Genomic DNA, 22,491 nt, shown 5'->3' with positions numbered 1-22,491 from the left:
GGGCAAGGAACTGTAGAATTAGCTAGCTCTTTAAAATTAAAATCACCTTCTTAAAAAGAAAACATTAAAAAAAAACCAAACAAAAAACAAAACAAAACAAAAAAACAACAACAACCCACCTGCTTAAAGGAGAGGCCGTGGCGCTATCGGAGATTGAACTTTACACTGGTAATGTGACCTGTAGCTGTGAGAGCCTAGAAGCTGCCTGACTCTTGCCCGTGTGTCCGATTTGCAGATACGAAAATGAGTGTGACTGTCAGTTGGTGCTAAAAGAAATGCTGGAGCGGCTTAACAAGGTGAGTGGAGTGCCGCCGTGGATGTCAGCAGCTTCCTTACAGCTACTAAATAGCTGGAGCGGTTATTTCCCATGATCCTCTTCCCTGTATTGTAGGATTTGTCTGTGTCTTGCTACCATTTTCTTCCTTGACTTCTTATTTCAACTGAGTCGTTGTGAGTGAACTGATGTACAAATGCCCCTATGATGCTGAGTACGTGGTCTCATGAGAGAAACATAGACCATGACGCTGATATGTTATGCTAAGGTATAGTAATCTCTTTTCTATATTATAACAAAATACCCAAGGATAGGTAATTTGGAGGGAGGGAGGGAGAGAGAGAGAGAGAGAGAGAGAGAGAGAGAGAGAGAGAGAGAGAGGGAGGGAGGGAGGGAGAGGAGTTGCATTCACTCACTTGCAAACAGCAAGGTGCAACATTTTGGGGAAGATTTTTTGATAACCAGGGTTTTAAAATTAAATCCTAGCTTGCCAGTCAGTGGCTTTAATGAACTTGGATCTTCATTTTTTTTTTTTTTTTCTTTAGCAGCTGGGTTGTGATGGAAGCCTAGCATTTCTGTGAAAAAATTGTCAAGGACAGTTATCAAGGGTGCCTTGAACTTTAATTATCTCTTCTGATTCCTTTTTCAAAAAAATGGCTGTAAAGGCTATGATGGACCTTGGTGGTAAAGTGCTTTCATAACTTGTGCACAGCCCTGGCTTCCATTGCCAGCACAGTGGGGAGGGGCTGCAAACATCCTGGGCCACATGGCACCTGAAAGGGGTGTTGGAATCCTGGAGAGGATTTGCATTTCCAGCTAGTTCCCCGGTGGTGGTGTGATCTGTTTTGCGAGTCATCTACCCTGTTTCAAGCTCACATGGTATCAGGGTTGGATTATTTTTTTCAAATTAGACAGTTGACACAGGCAGTCGATTCTGAAAAAAATTCTGGATGCGTCTATTGCTGCCGAGCTTGGAAATTCAGCTGACAGCATCTCGGGCATAATGAAAACACGAACGTCTACACATTTCTGTGCTCTGGCACCAATAAAAGAACATGCTTCCAAAACAAATTCTCATACTATGAGCAACTGCACAGTCCCGAGGCTCTGGCTCACCTCTGGATTTTCCGGGCAGTTTAGTACATGACTATCTTCCAAGCAAGACATATGCTTACAGAAGCATCTGGTTATCCTATTTTAAAGACAAGTATTGCATTTTTATTATCACCACAGGTGGCTTTGAAATATTGCTTGGTTAGTGCCAGTGCTGGTCCTGGCATAATTCCCGGGGGCGGGGGAGGGGGGGAGGTGGAGATGTGGAGGATGTTAGGCGTCTGGTTGGACCAGCTCTCCATCCAGAGTCTCTGAAAAGCCCGTGGCAGGGTCCATGCCCTGTTATCATCTGTTAGTTTCTGTTAATGAATGGAGGGACCCACTGATCCCTCTAGACTTTTGGCTTTGAACCCTAAGTTCCATGGATTTTGTTGAAATCTAGACCACTAAGGGACTAGAGCTTCTGGACAGATGGCTGTCTGTGGCCCTTTATGATTTGCAGGAAGATGATTCAATGTGCTTAGCATGTATAAGATCCATCTCCATCCCCCATCCCAAGGGGTAAAACAATAAACTAAGCACCTGCTTTGATCTTATACAGTGCCTTCCACGGTATACTTTCCTTGAAGGAAGGTACCAGTGGCTTTTAAAAAAAATTGAGTAGACCAATATTCTCCAAGGTCTAGTCATCTATAAGATTCTGAGGGTCTGATCTCTCTCAGTGGTAACACAAGGGACAAGGGGTGCTTGTAATTCCATTTCTAATTCTCTCTCAGCTTCAGTAATTGTGGATCAAATATAGGTCTGTCAATAAGACTTGCCCATCCTGCTCTATCATATAGGCGTAAAAGGGACAGAGGGAAAGCAGAAAGCATCCAAGAAACTGGCTCAGTGCTTTTGTCTGACACTCCTTCACAGTTCCCAGATATTGCTATACCCCTGTGAGGAGATAGCCCAGCTCCAGGGTGCTAAGCCAGTGCACATAAAACTGCTGTTTCTGAAGGAGACACAGACCCCAAAACCGCATGGGGGCACGTGTAGACCCCCTGAAGCTCCACCTCTCCAGTGTTGTAGGTGGGAAGACAACCCTGGCTGGGAAGCCCACTGGACACAGAGCCCGGTGCAGATTCAATTTCTATATCCTGGCTGTCGGCATCAGACAGTTGGGGATCTTCCTCCACATATGGTCTTTCACAGGAGCAGTTAGAGAGTCAGGTGACTCTCAGGAGTACATGACATGGGCTTTGCTGGACTACCAGCGGGGAGTGCGTCAGCAGACTCCCGCCATCCGCTACTCTTACCCATCTTGACTCTCTCGCTGGAAAGCAGTGTCTCTTAAATAGTTTGATCAAACCGGTACCCCCCTTTGTTAATGAAAAGCCATTACTAGAATTCATCATGAAAAGCTCTTAGGTCAGTAAAAATAAAAAACAAACGATTTGGCAATGTCTCAGATACTGGCAGGTGTGCCTAGGCAGTGTTGTCTCAGGGAGTAAGGATTTCTGATCAGCGTGCAATGCCACACCGAACATAGTGAGGAACTTATGCCAATTTCAAATGTCAGACAACCTTTAAAATTATTATTATTATTATTATTATTATTATTATTATTATTATTATTATTGTTATTGTGTGTGTGTGTGTGTGTGTGTGTGTGTGTGTGTGTGTGTGTGTGCGTGTAGGTCAGAGAGAACTTTGTGGAGTCAATTCTCTCCTTTCACCTTTATATAGGTTTGGTCTTGAAAATCAAGTTACTGACGGCAAGATATAGAACAAATATAGATGTATATAAATCTTAAGGTTGCTGTGTGTGTGTGTGTGTGTGTGTGAGAGAGAGAGAGAGAGAGAGAGAGAGAGAGGGAGAGAGAGAGAGAGAGAAGTAGTCTAGACCCACTGAAGAAGAACAAGAATGCGTTTTAGTAAGTCCCCACATAGTCCCCGTGTTTGTAGACTGGCTCACTTCACACTTAAGTCCTTTTGTGACCCTGGCGCGGCTCTTTGTTGCAGGAAGCTGATGAAGCCTTACTGCGGAACCTGCACCTTCAGTTGGAAGCACAGTTTCTGCAGGCAGATATCAGTGTGGCCAAGGACAGGTACAAAAAGGTAAGTAACGCACGGTGTGGGAAGCCCTTTCTCCTAGAAAGCCCAGGTTGGGTTTGCTCACACAGGAGATTGCTAGAGCGGGCAGCTCGTGGTTACACTCCCCTAAACTGGCACGAGCCGGCCACTGGACAGCACTGACTCAGCCAGAGATGGATGGAGAGAGTCAGCAGGCAGTGCCAGGGCATGATGGGCACTGTGGTGTTAGGTTCTAATGTCTGTGCTATACATTGTAACTTACAAAATGATTTATGAAGCTCTATCTTACCAAGCATTCAACTGTTTTATCTCAGAAAAATGCAGAGAAGGGAGAAAATGTGTGTGTGTGTGTGTGTGTGTGTGTGTGTGTGTGTGTGTGTGTGTGTGTTATAGTGTTACAGCCCTTAACTTTGCCTTTGAGGCAAGGAGTTAACACCTTTATTTAGGAGCCCCCTCTTTCAGAGTGTCCCAACCTTTCCCCTCCCCTTTCTCCTCTCACAAGTGTGATGCTGAGGGCTTTGGCATGCTGGACATCAGAGCCGGTGTAACTGTGAGTGAGTGAGTAGCCTGGCCTGTGTAGGCTGCTCCTTGTCCTCCAGTGCTGCTGTGTGGGTTGACAGTGGGGTAAAGGAGAGGGAAGGCTGTCTCCCCCTAGGCTCTGGGCTCGTTCTGTTCCCTGGTGAGGAAAGGGAAAGAGTGATTTATGGCTGAGGCCAGAATTCAGTTCCTTTCTGTTTTCCTTGTTACTTTGTAGAAAAGAGGAGACAGAAACCGGGAAATGGCCTGTGTAGATTTGACTACAAGTTGCTAGGGCTGTGAGGATCCTGTTCCTGGGGTGAATGGGGAGTTTGTTATTTGGCCTCAGGGCCCCCAGTCTGTTCTCACCCAAGGCTGGAATTTATTGGAGAAACTTTCACTGCGTGGAGTTCGGTTTTTAAGGGCCCTGGTTTCTCTGATACAGCCTCTGTATCTCTTTGCCAAGGACCTTAGCGTAGCAGTTGAAAAGGGCCCTGTTTCATAGGAAATATTGGGGAACCTCCGTACCCCTGGGACCTCATTCAGTGGCTGGTGGGAGTCTGTGTGCAACCCCCTGGCTTCCTTTTGTCTGGGCAGAAGGACTTGGGTGAGATTCTCAGCAGCATGTGCCCACGAGAGTGCAATGGTGTCACGCCTGCTTGGCCCTGTCTTTTCCCCTGCCACCTCCTTATCCTGTTAGTCACATGGCCCTGTATCCTTGCCCAATTCAACTGTCCACACCCAGACCTTTCTCTGGGGAACTGCTTCTAGGGAAACTCAGACAAAGACAACTTGGTAATTTAGAGACATCCAGCTCGCTCCCTCCCTCCCTCGCTCCCTCCCTCTCTCCCTCTCTGTGTGAGCAGGAACTCCTCACTGTAGCTCTCTCCCTGGCAGCCCTCCAGCCTCTCAGTAGGCCTTTGCTTGTTTCCTCCTCCACACCTTCCAGCTTGCTTGTATTTATCTTATCAAACCTGGGAGCGATGCCTGGGGGCAGTTTCAGAGCAGCCTAAAGTACTCCGAAGTTCTTTTAGAACAGTAACCAGGAGGCTGAGAAGCTTCCAATGATTATTTGTTGGATCCCAACCTGATGAGAGGCTCATGTCAGCTCCTGAGCAGTGCCTGAGACAGGGACCCACGTTTCACAGTTAGTTCTATTAGCTGAGGCCTAAGGGATTGTGTGAGAGAGGGGAGCGTGGGTCTCACCTGGAGGCCAGTGGTTGCTCTTTTGCATTCTTGGGCTTGGCTCAGGTACCCTGCCTGACAAGTTGACCAGTGGTTGGTCAAGCTGTTTTCTCCAAGGCTGTGTTATCAGTCTCTGATGAAGGCTGGGAAAGGTCACCAGGCATCTGGGTGGATATCTAGCCCTGATTCATAAAAGGACTCCCATCCTAGACTTTAAAAGCTTGTCTGAGAACACACACATCCAGGGAGTCATTTAGTGTAGGCATGGCCCCTAAAGCTGCTGGCTCACTGCAATACTGTCCCATGCTGTGAGGGTTCTTTGTAGCTTCCAGGCTTTGGTCCCTTTTGCTCTCCAGCACCTGCCACCCAGGGGCTCTGTGCAGCCAGCAGCAATGTGTGAAGGGAACTGAAGGGAAGTGGCAAGAGAAGCCGTTCCCTAGTTGATCACGTTTTTTCTCCTGACACGTGGAGTGCTCATTCCCAGGTGTGCTGGCAGCTGCAGCTAATCCTTTTGTCCTTCCTGGTGTGGTGACAGCTGTGGGGCAATGAGTGCCGGAACTCAGTTCCTGGGCTCACTTAAGATGGGAGGGAAGGGTTCCTTCCGGTAGCTCAACTTACAATGAAAAAAAAACAAAAAAACAAAAAACCAAAAACATTTTTTCCCTCTCCGCTACAGAATCTTCTGGAAATTCAGACCTACATCACCATCCTGCAGCAGATCATTCAGAGTGCTCCTCAAGTGCCCCTGGTCACTGGTGTGATGAGGGAGGTAAGAGTTGGAGCCATGGCTGCGCGGAAAGCTGTCCCAGGGGAGCGCGGAAAGCTGTCCCAGGGGAGGCCATACTCTGAGTCTTTGCTCACATCCTTGGGGACGGCTTGGTCTTCTCAGAGGCCCAGGGACAAGCACTGGGTCAGACTGCTAGAACCACAGTAAGTTAACAGGTACCTACTTCTGAGTAGTAGATTTCAGAAGACACAAACCATGTCCCTTGACATTACCATGGGTATTTTCTCCCAGGAGGCACAGCCTATTCCTTGCATATTTTGTAAGTGACTGCCACACTGGTTTTCAAAATGGAATGCTGTATTGGTCTCTTTTCTGTTGTCAGTGACAGAGTAATAGAATGGGTGTTCTTTGGGGCAGGCAGAGGCCAGACAGACTGCAGAACCAGAGCAATGTTTTAAGTATTTTAATTTTAACTTAATTTAAAAAACAAAAACCCAAGGCTGGAAGACCCCTGCCCCCCCCCCCCCCCCCCCCCGTGCCTTTGACAATGGCTGTTTCACTCATGAACTTACAACAGCCTTCATTAGCTGCATAGGGTCTGCAGAAGACTGCTGGCCAGTCATGGATGGGGCGGGGCTCATGGGCTCCAGCCTTACCCTGAGCACCATTGGCTGTTGATGGCAGTGGTGGGTGGTACTTACTGTCATCAGTGGTGTCTACCTATGCCCAGGAAAGACAGAGAGGCATAGATTTAGAGAACGTCCTGCCCTGGTCTCTGTGAATCTTAGCTCAACAGTTCCGCACATTACTTAGTTAGCTAGACACTTGCAGGTTTGTTGCCTTGGCTCCTCCATTTTCCTGGAGATTAGTGGAAGTCACCTTTGCACAAGCGAACATTATCAGGGCTTGAATGTGAAATGTCCCTTACAGGCTCATGTGTTTGGGGGCTCAGTCCCTCGTTGGTGGCTTTCTTTTGGGGAGGTTACTGTACCTTTAGGAGGTAGAGGCTAGCTGGGGGAAGTAGGCCAGGCCTTCCACGTTTTAGTCTGTGCTTAGTTGGCCCTCTGCTTTGAGCCTGTGGCAGCACAGTAGTATGTCATGGCTGGAGCAGGAGGAGAGAGATGAAGGGGCCCTGGAACCCAGTGTCTCCTTCATGGGTGCAATGCCCTCCATCTGACTTCTTCCCACTAGGGCTCCTTTCTAAAGGTTTCGCCCCTCCCCACAGTTCCGTTCGTTAGTGACCAAGCCTTCAACACATGAATCTTTGAGATCCACACTGTAGTAGTTCTTGTGAGCTGTCAGCGAGCAGGGGCTGCCTTCTCCGTGTGGCTTGAATATGGGGAGCTCTTGGTGGAGACTCTGGTTGGGTTTATGGGACTTTGAGGCTCCTCTGGGCTGACGTTAGTGCTCCTGAACAGTCAGCCTTTGTGAATCACTGGTACTTTTGAATAAGCAGAGAGGCAAGTCAGGACAGACTGTGGACAGGCTAGACAGGTGGTTTCCTTCTGGACTGCCTCATAGGCCAGTGTAGTGGCCTCGTTAGGGCTCTACTTCCACCTCAGCTTTTGGAGCCGGATGACTCGTGCCTGGTACTATGGCAACAGCTCAGAGCACAAATTGATTTTCATCTTCCTAGACACAGAGCTGGGAGCCAAATGAGCATCTGCATTCCACGGTTTTCTCTTTACAAAAGGGAAGGTGGAGGCTCTGAAAGTCAAATGCCTATCTAGCTAGCCAGGCTGTGGCACGGATAGGCCTATGCTTGCATCGCCTGATCTTCATTGTCTGAGCTTTTACCCTTGAGTAGTTAACGGTTCAGACAGTGGCCACTGTCTGAGTGGCCTGTCTGGGTCAACGCAGGCTGTTATAACAGGGCCTCTTAATTTATTACAAAGAGCCCTGGAGGCTAGAAGTCCAAGACCAAGGTGCCCGCAGAGCTGGCACTGTTGTAGACTCTTCCTCACTGTGTGTGCACAGGGTGGTGGGTGGAGCTCCACTCTCATGATGTCATTTGACCCTCACCCCTTTCCAAAGGCTCCCCCTCACCAATGCCTCGGCAAGTCAGGCATTGGCGGCAAGTCGGGCATTGGCGCATGAACTTGTGGAGATACAAGGGAGGGGCCCGACTCTTTCACTGTCCCTCCCACTCTTGCATCGCTCCTTCCTTCGCATGACTCTAATCTGGTCTCCTCATGCAGGAGAAGCTGCTGACAGAACGGGAAGTGACGGCCCTGCGGAACCAGCTGGAGGAGGGCCGGGAGGCTCTCACACACCTGCAGGCACAGAAAGCTGAGCTGCAGGCCCAGGTGTGTTTCGCAGCCCTGTCAGGGTCTTCTGCGCATTTTATCGAAGTGGTGCATGCAGGCCTAGGTATCCGGTTCTGTGATCACTACAGACTCAACACACCCATGTGCCCTGAGCAGGTGACCAAATGCCTTGCTTTGCCCTGGGCTGAGGTTTCCCAGGGCGTATGAGTTTTAGCACTCAGCTGAGAAGAGTGCTGGGGAAATGGAGCTAGGGACATGTGGGCACCCAGCCTTGTGGTATTTTCCTCTTGTCTCCATTGAGTCTCTACCGAGGGCATTAACCCGTCTCATCATGGATCACTTTAGCCTGTGTCAAGCCTGTTAACAGTAAGAAGAAAAAACACATATCAAGGGCTTTAATCCCACATTCACCAAAGTCTGGGCATTTCTGTTTCTCCTCTCCTGATGCTATGAAATTGGCGTTGGTCCTAGAAGAGCACCCGCGTGGTGGTAGGAAGGTGGCTTGTACCAGCGTCTGCCTCTCATTAGACATCCGCTAGTGCGAGGCTTATGTTTCTGTTTCCTTTTAGTTACGGCTTTCACGGTTCACAGCCTGGATTTCTCCACACTGTCTTTCTTGTTTCCAGGAAGATGTGCACAGTGGTGGTGGTGGGGAATGTCAGGTTTAAATGCTGCACTTCCTACAGCTGGGTGGCCACATGTGCCAAACCAATCAGTTGACACTTAGTAGGCAAGTACACTCAAGGAACAGAAGAGAAAAAAAATCTAAAGTTCTGACTGGAAAACCTAGGGCATCTATGTTGACATGTCACCCAGGCTCACCTTTCAGATGCCAACCTAAAACTTTACGCAGGTTTGCATTTCATCTTCATTTCTGACATCCTGTTTTCCATTCCCACTGGGCCCATCATAAAGCTCTCACTGTTCAGCTTTCCCAGGGGGCACTGGAAAGCAGCTGGGGACAGTGCCTGCCACCTGAGCTGACAGTCACAGGGGAGAAATCGAATCACCACCTTAAAATGCGTTCTTCTCAGGACATAATCATGGCGCAGTGCCTGGCTACTTCTTGGTGACTGTGGTTTTCTCTGAGGACTTGAAAGGAGAGAAAGGAGGAGGAGGAGGAAAGGATGTGGAGAGGGGAGAAGGGAAAGGCAGGGAAATGTAGAGAGCGTGTGTGGCATGTGTATATATGTGGGACGTGCATATGGTACGTGTGGTGTATGAGGTATGTGTTCCTGTAGGGTCTGTGTGTAGTGTGTGAGTGTATTTGCTGCGCATGTGTGTAGGGCATGTTGTAAAGTGTGTGACATATGTGTTGCATAGGTGTGTAACGTTAAGAGTGTGTGTGGCATGTGCATGTGACATGGATTATGAAGTCTGTATGTATGTGTGCATGGGATGTGTAATGTCAGGTTTATGTGTGGTGGGTGCATGTGACATGAATGTCGAGTGTGTGATGTATCTGTGTAGGGCATATGTGGGCTGTGTGTATTGTGTGTGTTTTATAAGTGATTGAGGAAGTAGGTTTAGGCCCAGACATGGCTCTGGAGTAAGTGGTTTTTAAATTGTTAGTTGCAACTTTTTTAGTAGAAAATGAACTCAGTAGAATTATCTGCTATAAAAAGGAGGAGGAGGAGGAGGAGGAGGAGGAGGAGGAGAAGAAGAAGAAGAAGAAGAAGAAAGTAACACATGGAACTGAGAATTAGAAGTAACAATGTATGGCAGTTAAAAGTGTAGTGTATTTTGGAAAACCTTTGTCTTAACTATATCTGCATATATTCGACTATGTATGCATTTGCTCAAACGCACACACGTGATGTGATGTGGCTTACAGTGTGAAATATGTCACTTCCTGTGGCCTGGGTGACAAAATTGAAAACCACTGACCTAGATACTAAAAAGATGAAAGCCCTAGCCTGCATTGGAAGATTCTAGTTCTGAGGAAAAAAAGAACGTTTTTGTTGTACACATATGAATTTTCTTTGTGTACACATGTTTCTGTTGACTATAAAATGTGACATGTATATGAAGTGTGTGACGTATATGTGTAGGGTATATGTGCATGCATGTGGAGTGTGTGTTGTGCGTGTGTAGTGTGTGTGACTGAGGAAGCAGGTGCAGGCCCATCATGGTTCTGAAAGGCAATGGTTTTCAAACTGTTAGTCACACTTCCTTGGGTGTGAGCTAACAGGATGGCTTGGCGTCTGGGAATATGAGCTAGAGCTGTTGGTCAGGCCCTGGTCTCACCCTCTGCCGCTACTGAGCCTCAGCAGTTTATCTCTGTGGCTAAGGCAGGGTCTCACTTTCTCTTCTAGGCCCCTCCCTGCCCTTAGACTTTGGTAGTTTGGTGAAGCATGTAGACCCCTACTCAGAAAATGTTAGAGGCCTAAATCATCATCATCATCCTCATCATAATAATTAGCCAGGCGTGGCGGCACACGCCTTTAATCCTAGCACTTGGGAGGCAGAGGCAGGAGTATCTTTGTGAGTTCAAGGCCAGCCTGATCTACGAAGTGAGTCCAGGACAGCCAGGGCTGTACAGAGAAACCCAGACTCGAAAATCCCCCAAAATTATTAAAAGCAAGCCAATTATATAAAGATAGTTGTCAAAAAAAATTACTAAATCATTCCATCTATTATGCACTGTCCTTGAGAGATCATGTCGTGGTGAATCCCTGGCAAGCTGAAGTAGCCTGAGGTGAAAATGGGTTTCATATGGCTCGCCTACCTACTACACAGCACCCCACAGAGTGTTGGGTGTGTTCTCCCATGGCTGACCCAGCTCTGGCTGCTGCTCTGCAAGGGGCCAAAGTGTAAAGCAAGAAGCACGGCCTCTGTGAACAGCACACCGCTTCCATAGTGCAGCACAGTGGGCCCGCACGGCCTCTGTGAACAGCACACCGCTTCCACAGTGCAGCACAGTGGGCCCGCACGGCCTGAGACGTCTGCAGCTGCTGTACAGTCGCTCATTGGTGTTCAAGGGGAATTAGTGTTCCCATCCCCACGGTTACTAAAACTCACACATGCTCAAGTCTCTGAAGTGTCTCAGTGTTTGCATATAACCTATGCAGTTCTCCCATTAGCTTTAACTCAGTTCCAACACCCAATATCATGTGAGTGGGGTGTAATAGTTTTATATTTTATTATGTAGGAAATGACACAAATGGCTGCATATATTCATTCAGCAGAGGCACAGTTGAAAATACTTTCAGTCTCCAAATCATTGAGTCCATGGATGTGGACTCTTCGGATGCAGAGGGGCGACTGTGTTCAGTAACACAATCCAGCTGAGGATCTAATGAGGCCCAGGTTGGCCGCCTTCACAGGTTGCCGAAACCCAGGTATGGTGGTTGGTCTCTCTGATCTGGGTCTCCCAGGATGAAATAAAGGAGTGGCCCACCTGGGCCCCAGCTGGAGCATCTTGTGGGAAAACTTGCTTCCAAGATTATTCATCCTTCAGGCTGTCGGTAGAAGTCAACTCTGCCAGCCTGTAGTGAGGAGGACGCTATTTCCTTGCTGGCTTTGGTCGTAGAGGCCGAGCATTCCTCCGTCCAAAGCTGTTCCGCCTTCAAAGTTCTCAGTGTCTAATCCTCTGACTCCAATCTCACTTCTCTGGCTTCTTCCTCTTTCGGGGCTTCTGTGATTAGAGTTAATTTAAATAACTTACTTTTCAGAGAAGAAATAATTAAGAGCTTTAACACTTACAAAGTCCCTTGCCATGTGGCATAGTCAAGGTTTAGCACTGGAGAGGCAAAGTTCACCGAGACCACGATCTTGTCTAATTAGCCCTAGTTGAAGACAATAGTTTCTAACTCACTGGGTCTGTCTGAGTCATGAATTTTCAAGTTTCCAGGTTATGTTGACAGTCCTGGTTCGGGAACCATGTTTTGAGAACTAGACATGCAAGGGCGGGTCACTGGGTGTGAAAGGGTGTGGTGGGGTGAGGAGTCGGTGCCAGAATGTTCCATGCCTGGTCTTGTGAGTTCAAGGCTTACTTCCTATACAGTGTGCGTTTGGCTAGTTTAAGAGCCTTTGTGCTTCTGCAACAAGTAACTGACCTCTAAAGGAGGTTTGGTTTCTTAGCCCTTCAGCCAACCCAAGGCTTGGTGGGCACAGGACATGTGGCAGGGCTGCGGTAGGCGGTTCTATTTCCTTTTTTTTTTTTTTTAAATGCTTCCAGAACGTTCCACAGTTGGGGTCTTCAGGGTAAGTTCCCTGGCCCAGCAGCATCAGCAGCACCTGGGAACTTATCAGAAATGCAAATTCATGGGTACATCCAGGTGAGCTGTGGCCTGGCAACCCCCATTTTAACAAGTCCTCCAGGTGATTCCATGGGCATTAGATCCAGCGTAGGAGAACAGAGCCTGAGAGCGGAGCTGAGGGCCTCTCCTTCAAGTAGGCCAAACGCAGATGCCCAAGTCCCGTGGGGATTCAGTTCTAGGTGGCAGACGAGTGACAGGCAATTGGATGTCTTGAGGGGACCTGAAAACAGGTTTATTGATTGCCAAGCAGGTTGCACCCTGGCCTCTTTTTTTCATCAAGGTTCTTATCGCCATCTAGTGGTAGGATGAGGAAGTCAGCGTTTAATCACTGCATCTTCCTTAAGCTAACCAAACCAAACCACCACCAACCACATTCTCTCTCTCTCTCTCTCTCTCTCTCTCTCTCTCTCTCTCTCTCTCTCTCTCTCTCTCTCTCTCTCTCTCTCTCTCTCCTCTCTCCTCTCTCTCTTATTATATTTCTCTGTCTCTTGTTCTGTCTTTTTGTTTGTCTGTCTCTCCCTCTCTCAGTCTCTGTGTGTCTCTGTCTCTCTCTCCCTCTGTCTTTGTCTCTCTCTCAGTCTCTGTCTCTCTGTCTCTGTCTCTTTCTCTGTCCCATGTGTGCACATCACATGTGAAGTTCAGAGGGCAATTCTTTCTTTTGTATGGTCCTGGGGCTCAAATTTCTTATGCTTGGTAACAAGAACCTTTCTTTACCCACAAAGCTATCTTGCTGGCTGTATCATTATTGTCATTATTTCACATAAATTAACCCATTTGTTGCAAGATGTCTCAAATAGTAAAGCTTCTATCGGTCTTTTAGGTCCTTCAGTCCTCTGCTGGCTGACTTGACCGTGGCAGCAGAAGTGGTGTGGTAGGTCCAGGCCCTGCCAGCCAAGCCACTGTTTCCACACAGTGCCAGACACCTATGGCCCATACCTTCATCTTGGTCTTCCCACCGAAGGGAGATGTGTACTTAGTGTGCTGCCTGATTTCAATTTTCTTCACTATTTTCTAGGCAGCAATTCTCAACATGTATGTCGAGACCTTTTTGGCAAACATTTATATAAAAAGATTTTACACTATGATTCATAACAGTAGCAAAATTACCTTTATTAAGTAGAAACAAAAATAATTTTATGGTTGGGGGGGGGTCACTGCAACAAGAGGAACTATATTAAAGGGTTGCAGCATTAGGAATTTGAGAAGCATGGGGAAGAAGGAAGCACAGTGGGGTGCCACACTTCCGGACAGTCGTGACCTTCTTGGTACATTTGTCCTCATGATCTAGGCCTGGTCCCAAGAGACTCTTCCTCCTTCTAAATAAATGCCTTACACCCAAGGATGCTCTGGCCCTAAGAGGGCTGAGGCTGGAGTCCCTGCATAGATGGACCTGCTGTCCGGCTCCTGCATGGGCCCCACCTGCCCTGTGCTGGCTCCCACATGGGCCCCTGCTGCCCTGTGCTGCTCTCTGAAGAGATAGAAAGATACAGACCATTTATCGCTCCAAGTGGAAACAGCAGTCACCTCACTTGTAAAGTGTGTGCCTCTGTGTGGTCCATGCCCTCCACCTCACTCTCCTGAGCCTTAGATGCTCCCATGTGGTCCATGCCCTCCACCTCGCTCTCCTGGGCCTTAGATGCTCCCCTCCAGATAACCTTGGCTACTCTTCCTTTCTTCTGACTCCCGTGCCACCTGCCTTTTATGAGTGATTTCTTTCTGGAAATCTCTTCCTTTCACAGTGTGAGGGATGGTATTTGAGGTGCAGCTGGTCATCAGCGCCAGTGGTTGAATCACTCGCCTTGTTCTGTGTCACATTCTCCGACAGCTGTTGGTGATGATTGTGTCCCCAGCGCAGGGCAGAGATGTTGTGTGCTTGGGGATTCCTTCAGCCACACCCAAGCTTGTAAACTGCGAAGCTGATTGTTTTTCTTCAATATTCTTTGTTTTCTTGATACGTGGTTTATGTTATTGAGCTATAAAAGCCATGTTGGTGTAGACAGAGTCTAGTTTCATAAACAGGTATCACATCCTTGGACACCAAGGAAGGTGGATGGAGTCTGAAGAATGCTGCGGAGTATTAGCTGCTTGGTAAAGGTTGGAAGGTGCCTGAGACACACGGCATGGACAACACAGCACACGAGGACGCACATGGCATGCATAACTTGCCACCTAAGGGCATGGCCTTTAAACACACACACACACACACACACACACACACACACACACACACACACACTCACACACACATTCAAAGAAACAACCAACCTGTAAACTATCAACCACCAGAACAAAAAAGCAAGCCATCAAACCATAAATTATAAAAAAAGAGCATATTTATTCTGTAGGTAGGAGACTGTGGTATTTTCTAGTCTCTGACTCTGTTCTTCTGACAACACTTTGCTATCAGGCTTACAGTTTAGAAGTCTGAAACACTCAAGGAAATCCTTGCCTGTGGTCACACGAGTCCTGTGTCAATTCTGTAAGGAGTGCTGGTATGCCTGACTGCTGATAGATGGCAGTGTAGTTTACCAGGGCCCAGGGTGGATTCCATCCTCTGTTTCTGTCTCTTTCCGTCTCTGTCTGTCTGTCTCTGTCTGTCTGTCTCTGTCTCCCTGTCTCTCTCTCTCTCTCTGCACATGCTGTCCACTGCTTACTTGTATCCTGGAGGAGGATGGCATGGGGAGGCCACAGTTTTAGGAAATGTACAGGTGGGTTTGCATCTTGCTGTGGTGTTGATGGGAAAATAATTTCCCCCATATACTTCAATTTCCTCATCTGTTGCAAAGGAGCAAGAGCAGCTCCTCCCCGATGAGGCTGTGAGTTGATCCATTACTAAGATCTTTCCTACAACCAGTGCTCCATACCCAAAGAGGACATAGGTTCTCGTCACACATCCCTTTTTATTCTATCCTTTACTGTGGAACACTTCAAGCACATACGAAAGGTGAGCGAGCATGCTCTCAAGCCTTTTGTCCCCTGACATGGGGTCCCACACATTCCCTTGATGTCGCCATGAAGCAGCCCTGAGATTCAAGCCCGCGAAAGGACTTATGATCCCCTTGTTTCATGAAAACATTTCCTGGTGTGTGTGTGTGTGTGTGTGTGTGTGTGTTTGTGTGTGGTCTCCACAGTCATCTGGGCAAGAGCATGGCTACCCCAGTAGGTGGTGGCTGTGACCTGACATTTGACATTACAGGTGGCTGTGAGATGGAGACTGATTTTGTAGGACTAGAAACCGGTGGCAATCGGCCTAGACAGGAAGGGTACTGTAGCAGTTTGAAATAAATTTAGATTTATACAAGGTTGGAAAGATGGCACTACATCCTGTATCGTCTCTGTCTCAGCCTCCCCCAAGGTAACCTTCTATAACCAGGCAAACAATGAGGAAAACCAGGAACCTCAGAGGGGTGCCACTTCCTGAATGCTGCCACCTGTCCATGCTGAGGCCCTGTGCCTCCTGAGCTCCTGCTGGCCAGGACACTGCCTTAATGTCCCTGCCTGGCTCACCTTGAAGACACGCACAGTTCTGTGGACCGGCCCTCCACATGTTGGGAGGAGCCCGTGAGAAGCACCATTCCTGTTGATGGGTGGTCACTTCAGTGACTTGGTTAAAGTGGGTCACGCTGGGTTCTCCCCTGAGAAGGTTCCCCCAACCCCCAAAAGGAACTGTTTGTAACAGGAAACTTATGAAATTTGAGAACAGGTACGCAGCAGGGACCAGGAACCAGGATCTGAGGCCCTGGCTCACTGTCTCTCTCTTCTCTTGCCACAGGTTCCTTCATGCTGTTTGTCTTCCCTCTTTGGTTGGGTTTCTGTCTTAAGACTTGTCTCCCCTCAGCTCCTCCATATACATTACAAAAGGTCACCGCTTCAAAATGTCAGGCTCAGGTCCCCGCTTGCCAGTCCTGGTAGTAGTCTGGAACCGGCCTCCACTCTGCTCCTTGTGAGATATCCCTTTCTGAAGTCCCAGGGGGGCGGTCCTGAGTTGGGTTCAACTCTGTTTCCAAGCTCTGTACATTGCAGGGTGGAGATGGGCAGATCCCAAGAGCTTGTCACTAAGTTCATGTGGGCATGCACAGAGAAGTCAGAAAAGGACATCAAGTGTCTTTCTCTATCACCTTTGACCTTATTTTTTGAGGTAGGGTCTCCTACTGGCCCTGAAATTAAGCATTTCCACCCTCACGCCCCATCTTGACGCTGAGCTTACTGGATGCTAGAGATTTGAGTTCAGGTCCCCTTACTCGCTCAGCAGCCACGCATACCCGTACTCGGCAAGCCATCGCACCAGCCCCCAACATTAGCTTTTGTCTGTTTTTGGGAGTTTCACACGGTTTGTGTCTGCCGCAGACATCATCCCTGGAGCAAGCTATTAAACACGCCCACGAGTGCTACGATGATGAAATACAACTTTACAATGAGCAGATCGAAAACCTGCGCAAGGAGATAGAGGAGGCCGAGCGGTCTCTGGAGAGGTCGTCCTACGACTGCAGGCAGCTGGCCGTGGCCCAGCAGACCCTGAGGAGTGAGCTAGACCGGTATCACCGGATCATTGAGATCGAAGGCAACAGGTATGGCGGTGCGTCTGTCTGTATGTCTGGCTCGCTGGCATGGCCATAGCCTCATTCTGCAAATCTTCATCGCGTTCCCAATAGGTCCCAGGCCCAGTTGGAGGGACTGGTGGTGGGGCAGGCAAGGGAAACGCAAACACTCCTGACTTGAGGATGAATGACTGTGCAGCACAGGCAGTGTGACAGACCACTGCGGGCGGGCGATTCGGGCAGAGAGCTTGGGAGGCAAGGTGTGGATGGCTGAAGGTATGCCTGACATTTGAAGTCGGGTGACCAGAAACGGCAGCAGTTAGGAGGCTTTTTTGTGCCCCTGGGAACTGATGGTCTAGTAGGTGAGGTCACAGGCTCATGCCTCATCCACTGCCTGACACTGAGGAGTGTTTAAAGCTGCCGCCGCCGCCGCTGCCATCCCTGTGGCATTTATCATCTGGGAGGATCAGTGCACAACTCCATGACAGAACTGTGATAACCCCATTACTTCTGAAAGTTCTCTCTCCTGGCTAGGCTAAGCGGATAGCCATCTATAGATAAGCTTCAGGCAACAGGTCAGGCATCCAGTTTGTGTCTCTTCAACAGCAGTCTGCCCAAGTTTTGGGATTTAGGTCGAAGGATCCTAGAAGTCCTTCTCCTTCACCAAGGCCTCACACAGGATACCTCTTCCTGCCTCAGCTGGGCCCTGTGCATCCAGTGTGAATGCTTAGCAGGGAAAGCAAGCGTTCCCCTGTTCTCTCTCCAGCAAGAGCCGGATGCCCTGGGCTGGCTCCATGGTCTACTTATGTGTCTGTGAACGCTCTGAGCACATCTGAGTAAGGAACTCAAGAGCTGCGCTTAACGTCCTTTGGACAATTCTCATGTAAGGGAAAAGGAGCCCACAAAGTTAATGGTGTACCTTTTGGCTGGCTTGTTAATATCAATTTTGAAGTAGATTAAAAAAGAAAAAGATAAAATGTTAGAGTATGGCACAAGCAACTCTTGAACGCTCTACCTCAATCCAGGAATTTCTCACACCTTTTCTCCATTTTAAAAATAGTTTTATATTTACATATTATACATTATTTTAAAATGTGATGTGTAATTTTCTTAGCTATTACTTTATGTCCTATACTATATGTATCCTATATATTGTACCCTATATGTATATTATATATGTGGTATATAATGTCATGTCTACATATCTACCTATCTGTCCTGTATATTGTGTATCCTACTTAGAATAATTATTTGCCCTAAATATCGCAGCTGGACTTAATTCTTTAATTAAAGAATGAAAGTCCACAGACTGCATCTGATGGAGAAGTGTGTGGTAGATTCTAAGTAGTCACTGTCAGTGCCCACGGCCTTTTCACAGCTTATGACTTGAGCTCAAGGAAATGTTTTCTGTGTCCTTTCCTGTGTGCAAATGTCTCTGTGGTTAACACTTTGTGATGTGCAATTCATGTGCACTTTCATCCTGAGAAAGTGTGCTCCTGCGCTCTCTGTCTCTCTCTCCATCTATCTCTGTCTGTCTGTCTGTCTGTCTATCTCTGTGCCTATCTGTCTGTCTCTGTCTGTCTCTATTTCTCTTTCTGTCTCTGTCTGTCTCTATCTCTCTTTCTGTCTCTCTGTCTCTGTCTGCCTGTCTGTCTCTGTCTGTCTGTCTGTCTGTCTCTTTCTCTGTCTCTTTCTCTGTCTGTCTGTCTCTGTCTGCCTGTCTGACTATCTCTCTCTGTCTGTCTGTCTCTGCCTCTATCTGTCTCTCTTTCTCTCTCTCTGTCTCTTTCTCTGTCTGTCTGTCTGTCTGTCTGGGTGTGTGTGTCTCTCTCCAGTTTCCATTTTTGCTCATGATTCAAGAGTTGATCTTGTCTCTCACTCCATTTGGTTTGATGACTTAAAGATGGTGCCACATTCTTCCTGGCAGGTTGAGCTCCGTTTTCATCGAGACTCCCATCTCTCTGATCACCCCGAGCCATGGTGCCTCTCTCAGCCTTGGGTCCAGTGGAAAAGGTAACGCTCCTCCACTCTGGCAGCTGCCTTCCAGCCCGGGCTTGCTCTGCTTCCTTCTTCCATTTAGGCAGCGACAAGAGATTTTCTCTTGCCATCCACGTTCCCCTCCAGCCCTTTTGGAAATTCAGTGTGCGCACTTGTGTGTGCAGGGACACATAAATGTTCCTTAGGTGACATGCTCTCTTTTTGTTTTGCTTGGCTTTTGTTTGTTTTTGTGACAGGGTCTCACTATGTAGTTCTGGCTGACCTGGAACTGGCAATGGAGGCCAGGTTAGCTTCAAACTCTATAGAAATCTGCTTACCTCTGCCTGAGTGCTGGAAATAATGACTTGCAACAGCATTATCTCTGTCTGTCTGTCTGTCTGTCTGTCTGTCTAGACGTGGTCTCTTATTGGCCTGGAGCTTGTCTACTACACTGAGCTGCCTGTCCTATCCCCCATCCACCTGCCTCTGTCTTCTAGCAATGAACCATATCACCACACCTCTTTTTTTCCTCTTCTCATGAATTCTGGGGAGTGAACTCAGTTCCTCATGCGTGTGCAAGAAGCATTTTACAGACAGAGCTATCTCCCTAGCCCAGAAATTACTTTTATGTGGGGGAGATTGCCTTCCCTCATTCCTTGCATAGAATATATAACTGAGCCAAGAAGTTTCTAAGGAGAAAAGTAACTGGGGGATAGCCCACCCAGGAACGCCAGCTTCAACCCAAGACATTTAGCCGAGGAAGGAACACGGATACCTATTCAGTTATGAAATTAATAGCATTGATTCCTCTTTCGGCCCCAAATGAAGGGAGCGCTGATCAAGGCATAGTCACAGTTAGGGTGTTGGGACACTGTACATAGATGTTGTCTCCAAGCCTGAAGCCATCTGAACCTGCCATAGGCCCGGCAGCCTTGCTGTGTGCTTCTTTTGAGGGGGTTAGAGAGATGGCTATGTGGAGTGATCTCCCACTGTGTAGTGGGGATCCAGGTTCCCTGCTGTGAATACAACAGGGATGGGCCTGAGACTGGAGTCATTCTAGCTTGGTGTCATGGTATAGTACCACGTATCTCTTTGTGTTATCCCAGCTGAGGGTGAACTGTGAGTGCCAGGTAACATGGCACCTTCCCTTTCCATTGGGAGAGTCTAGGAGGTTCTCCCAGCTGGTTGATTTGGGACCTCAACATGGATGACAGATCCGTGGCTCTTTCCCCATTGTGGCTCAGTCTATTCCTGGACACTCACCTGTAATACAGTTGTTCTGTTTTCCAGGGAACGTGGTCATTCCCTCTTACTGACACGTGTGTTTGGCTCACTCCCTGTGTGCTTTTCACTAGATCTCACCAGGGCTGTGCAGGATATCACAGCAGCTAAACCGAGACAAAAGGCCCTGCCCAAGAGCCTTCCAAAAAGAAAGGAGATTATAACTCAAGACAAAGTGGACGAAACTCTGGAAGACGCATCATTAAAAACTCTGCAGGAGCCACAGGTAGCGCAGGTGGAGCTTAAAGCAGACAGTGGCTCTCAGCCGGGACCAGGGGGAGGCCATAAAGTAAGCCCAACACAAGAAGGAGACCCCGAGGATGTGCCAGACGGGAGCCAGATAAGCAAAGCCTTTGGGAAACTGTGCAAAGTAGTCAAAGAGAGAGTGAGTGGCCACAAAGAACCTGAGCCGGAGCCACCCTCTGACCTCTTCACCAAAGGACGCCATATACTGGTCACAGGGGATGCTAGTTTTGTGGACCCTGATTTCTACTCCTCCTCCATCCCGGCTAGAGGTGGGGTGGTGGTCTCCATTGAGGAAGACTCTATGCATTACGATGGTCACGTGGAGCCCTCTCCTGGGCAGCCCATGCCACCTGTGGAGAATGGACTGGGGGTTCCCCAGTGCACGGAAGGTGACCACTCAAACCATCCGCAGATTACAGACAAGAATGGGATAAAGGCCAAGGAACCAAAAGCCCCAGAGGAAAAAGATGATGACGGCAAGAAGGAAGATGAGGGCTCCAGGAGACCCTGCCCCGTGATCATACCTGGTCCTGATGGACCACCTACACCCCAGTCACAGATGTCTGGGTCCAGTCAGGATGGCGCAGAAGGACCTGGGAGTCAGAGCAGTAGTCTGCCGGCAAAAAGCCCTCCGAAGGCTTTAGCTTTTAAGAAAGTAGAGGTTGTGGAATCCATTGAGAAGATCTCAACAGAGAGTATTCAGACATATGAAGAGACCTCTGTGATTGTTGAGACTGTGATTGGGAAGGCAAAGGGCAGCAAGAAACTGGGAGAGAAGGGCTCCTAAAAGGCCAGGGTTGGAAGGCAGAAAGCGTCTGGGGCTGGAGGAGGGGAAACGCTTTGAGATGGGCTCCTGTTTGGATTAGATCATAGTTGACCTGTCTGGCACTGCCTTTGACTTTCATTAAAATGCTTTAGTTTTGGCTTGCACCATATTCCTTGTCTAATTAATAGGGCCTTGGGTCAGCTGTGTTGAGGAGGACAAGGATGCTCTCTTTCTTTTTTAAAAATTTATTTATTTATTATAATTTATTCACATTACACCCCGAGTGTTATTCTCTTGCCCTCATCTCCCCCTTCCCGCCCACCCTCCCTCTTCTGCCCTATTCCCCTCCCCTAGACCTCTGACAAGGGGCTCCTCCTTCTCCACATCTGACCGCAGCCCATCAGGTCTCATCTTGACAGCCTGCATCCCCTTCCTCTGTGGGCCTGCAGGGCCTCCCCTCCAATGTGGTGTGATCAAATTGGGGGCACCAGAGTTCATGTCAGAGGTAGTCTCCGCTTGTCCCACAACCACGGAGAATGAGCTGTCCATTCTCCATATATGAGCGGCGTGGGGGAGGGTCTAGGTTCTCTGTGTGTCTTGTCCTTGCTGCATCAGTTTGTGCAGGCCTTCCTGGGTCTAGACACGCTGCTTGATGGTCTCCCTGTGGGGCCCCTGAACCCTCTGAGTCCTTCCATTCTCCTCATTCTTCCATACCACTCTCAGTGCTCAACCTAGTGTCTGGCTGTGAGTTCCAGCATCTGAGAGGGCATCTGTATTGGGCTAATATCCTCTTATAAGTGAGTATATACCATGCGTGTCTTTCTGGGTCCGGGTTACCTCACTCAGGATGATCATTTCTAGTTCCATCCATTTGCTTGCAAATTTCAAGATTTCCTTGTTTTTAATAGCTGAGTAGTATTCCATTGTGTAAATGTGCCACAGTGTCTTTATCCATTCTTCAGTTGAGGGAGATCTAGGTTGTTTCCAGATTCTGGCTATTACAAAGAAAGCTGCTATGAACATAGCTGAGCAAATGTCCTGGTTGTATAAAGGAGCACCTTTTGGGTATATATGCCTAGGAATGATATAGCTAGGTCTTGTGTTAGCACTATTCTCATTTTTCTGAGAAAGCCAGATAGATTTCCAAAGTGGTTGTACAAGTTTGCACTCCCACCAGCAATGGAGGAGTGTTCCCCTTTCTCTGCATCCTCGCCAGCATGTGCTGTCACTTGAGTTTTTGATCTTAGCTGTCCTGGTGGGTGTAAGGATGCTCTCTTAATGGTCACCACACCATCCTTTTTTAGGAAGGGACATGTACTT

The 22,491-nt window shown here is 48.2% G+C and overlaps 1 protein-coding gene across 1 annotated transcript; it reads left to right on the top strand.

The window, feature by feature from the left end:
• Positions 1-238: 238 nt before the first annotated feature.
• On the top strand, positions 239-21,330 carry Bfsp1 (beaded filament structural protein 1). The gene is made up of 7 exons (XM_051145067.1): positions 239-296; positions 3,335-3,430; positions 5,784-5,876; positions 8,033-8,140; positions 16,711-16,931; positions 18,829-18,914; positions 20,234-21,330. Exons 1-7 carry the CDS (start codon positions 276-278, stop codon positions 21,190-21,192), a joined length of 1,584 nt encoding a protein of 527 aa, XP_051001024.1. The 5' UTR covers positions 239-275; the 3' UTR covers positions 21,193-21,330.
• Positions 21,331-22,491: the final 1,161 nt, after the last annotated feature.

The sequence above is a fragment of the Acomys russatus genome, chromosome 4, assembly GCF_903995435.1.
Source record: "Acomys russatus chromosome 4, mAcoRus1.1, whole genome shotgun sequence".
In the NCBI taxonomy this organism is placed as follows: domain Eukaryota; kingdom Metazoa; phylum Chordata; class Mammalia; order Rodentia; family Muridae; genus Acomys; species Acomys russatus.
This window is presented reverse-complemented; position numbering and strand designations above follow the sequence as displayed.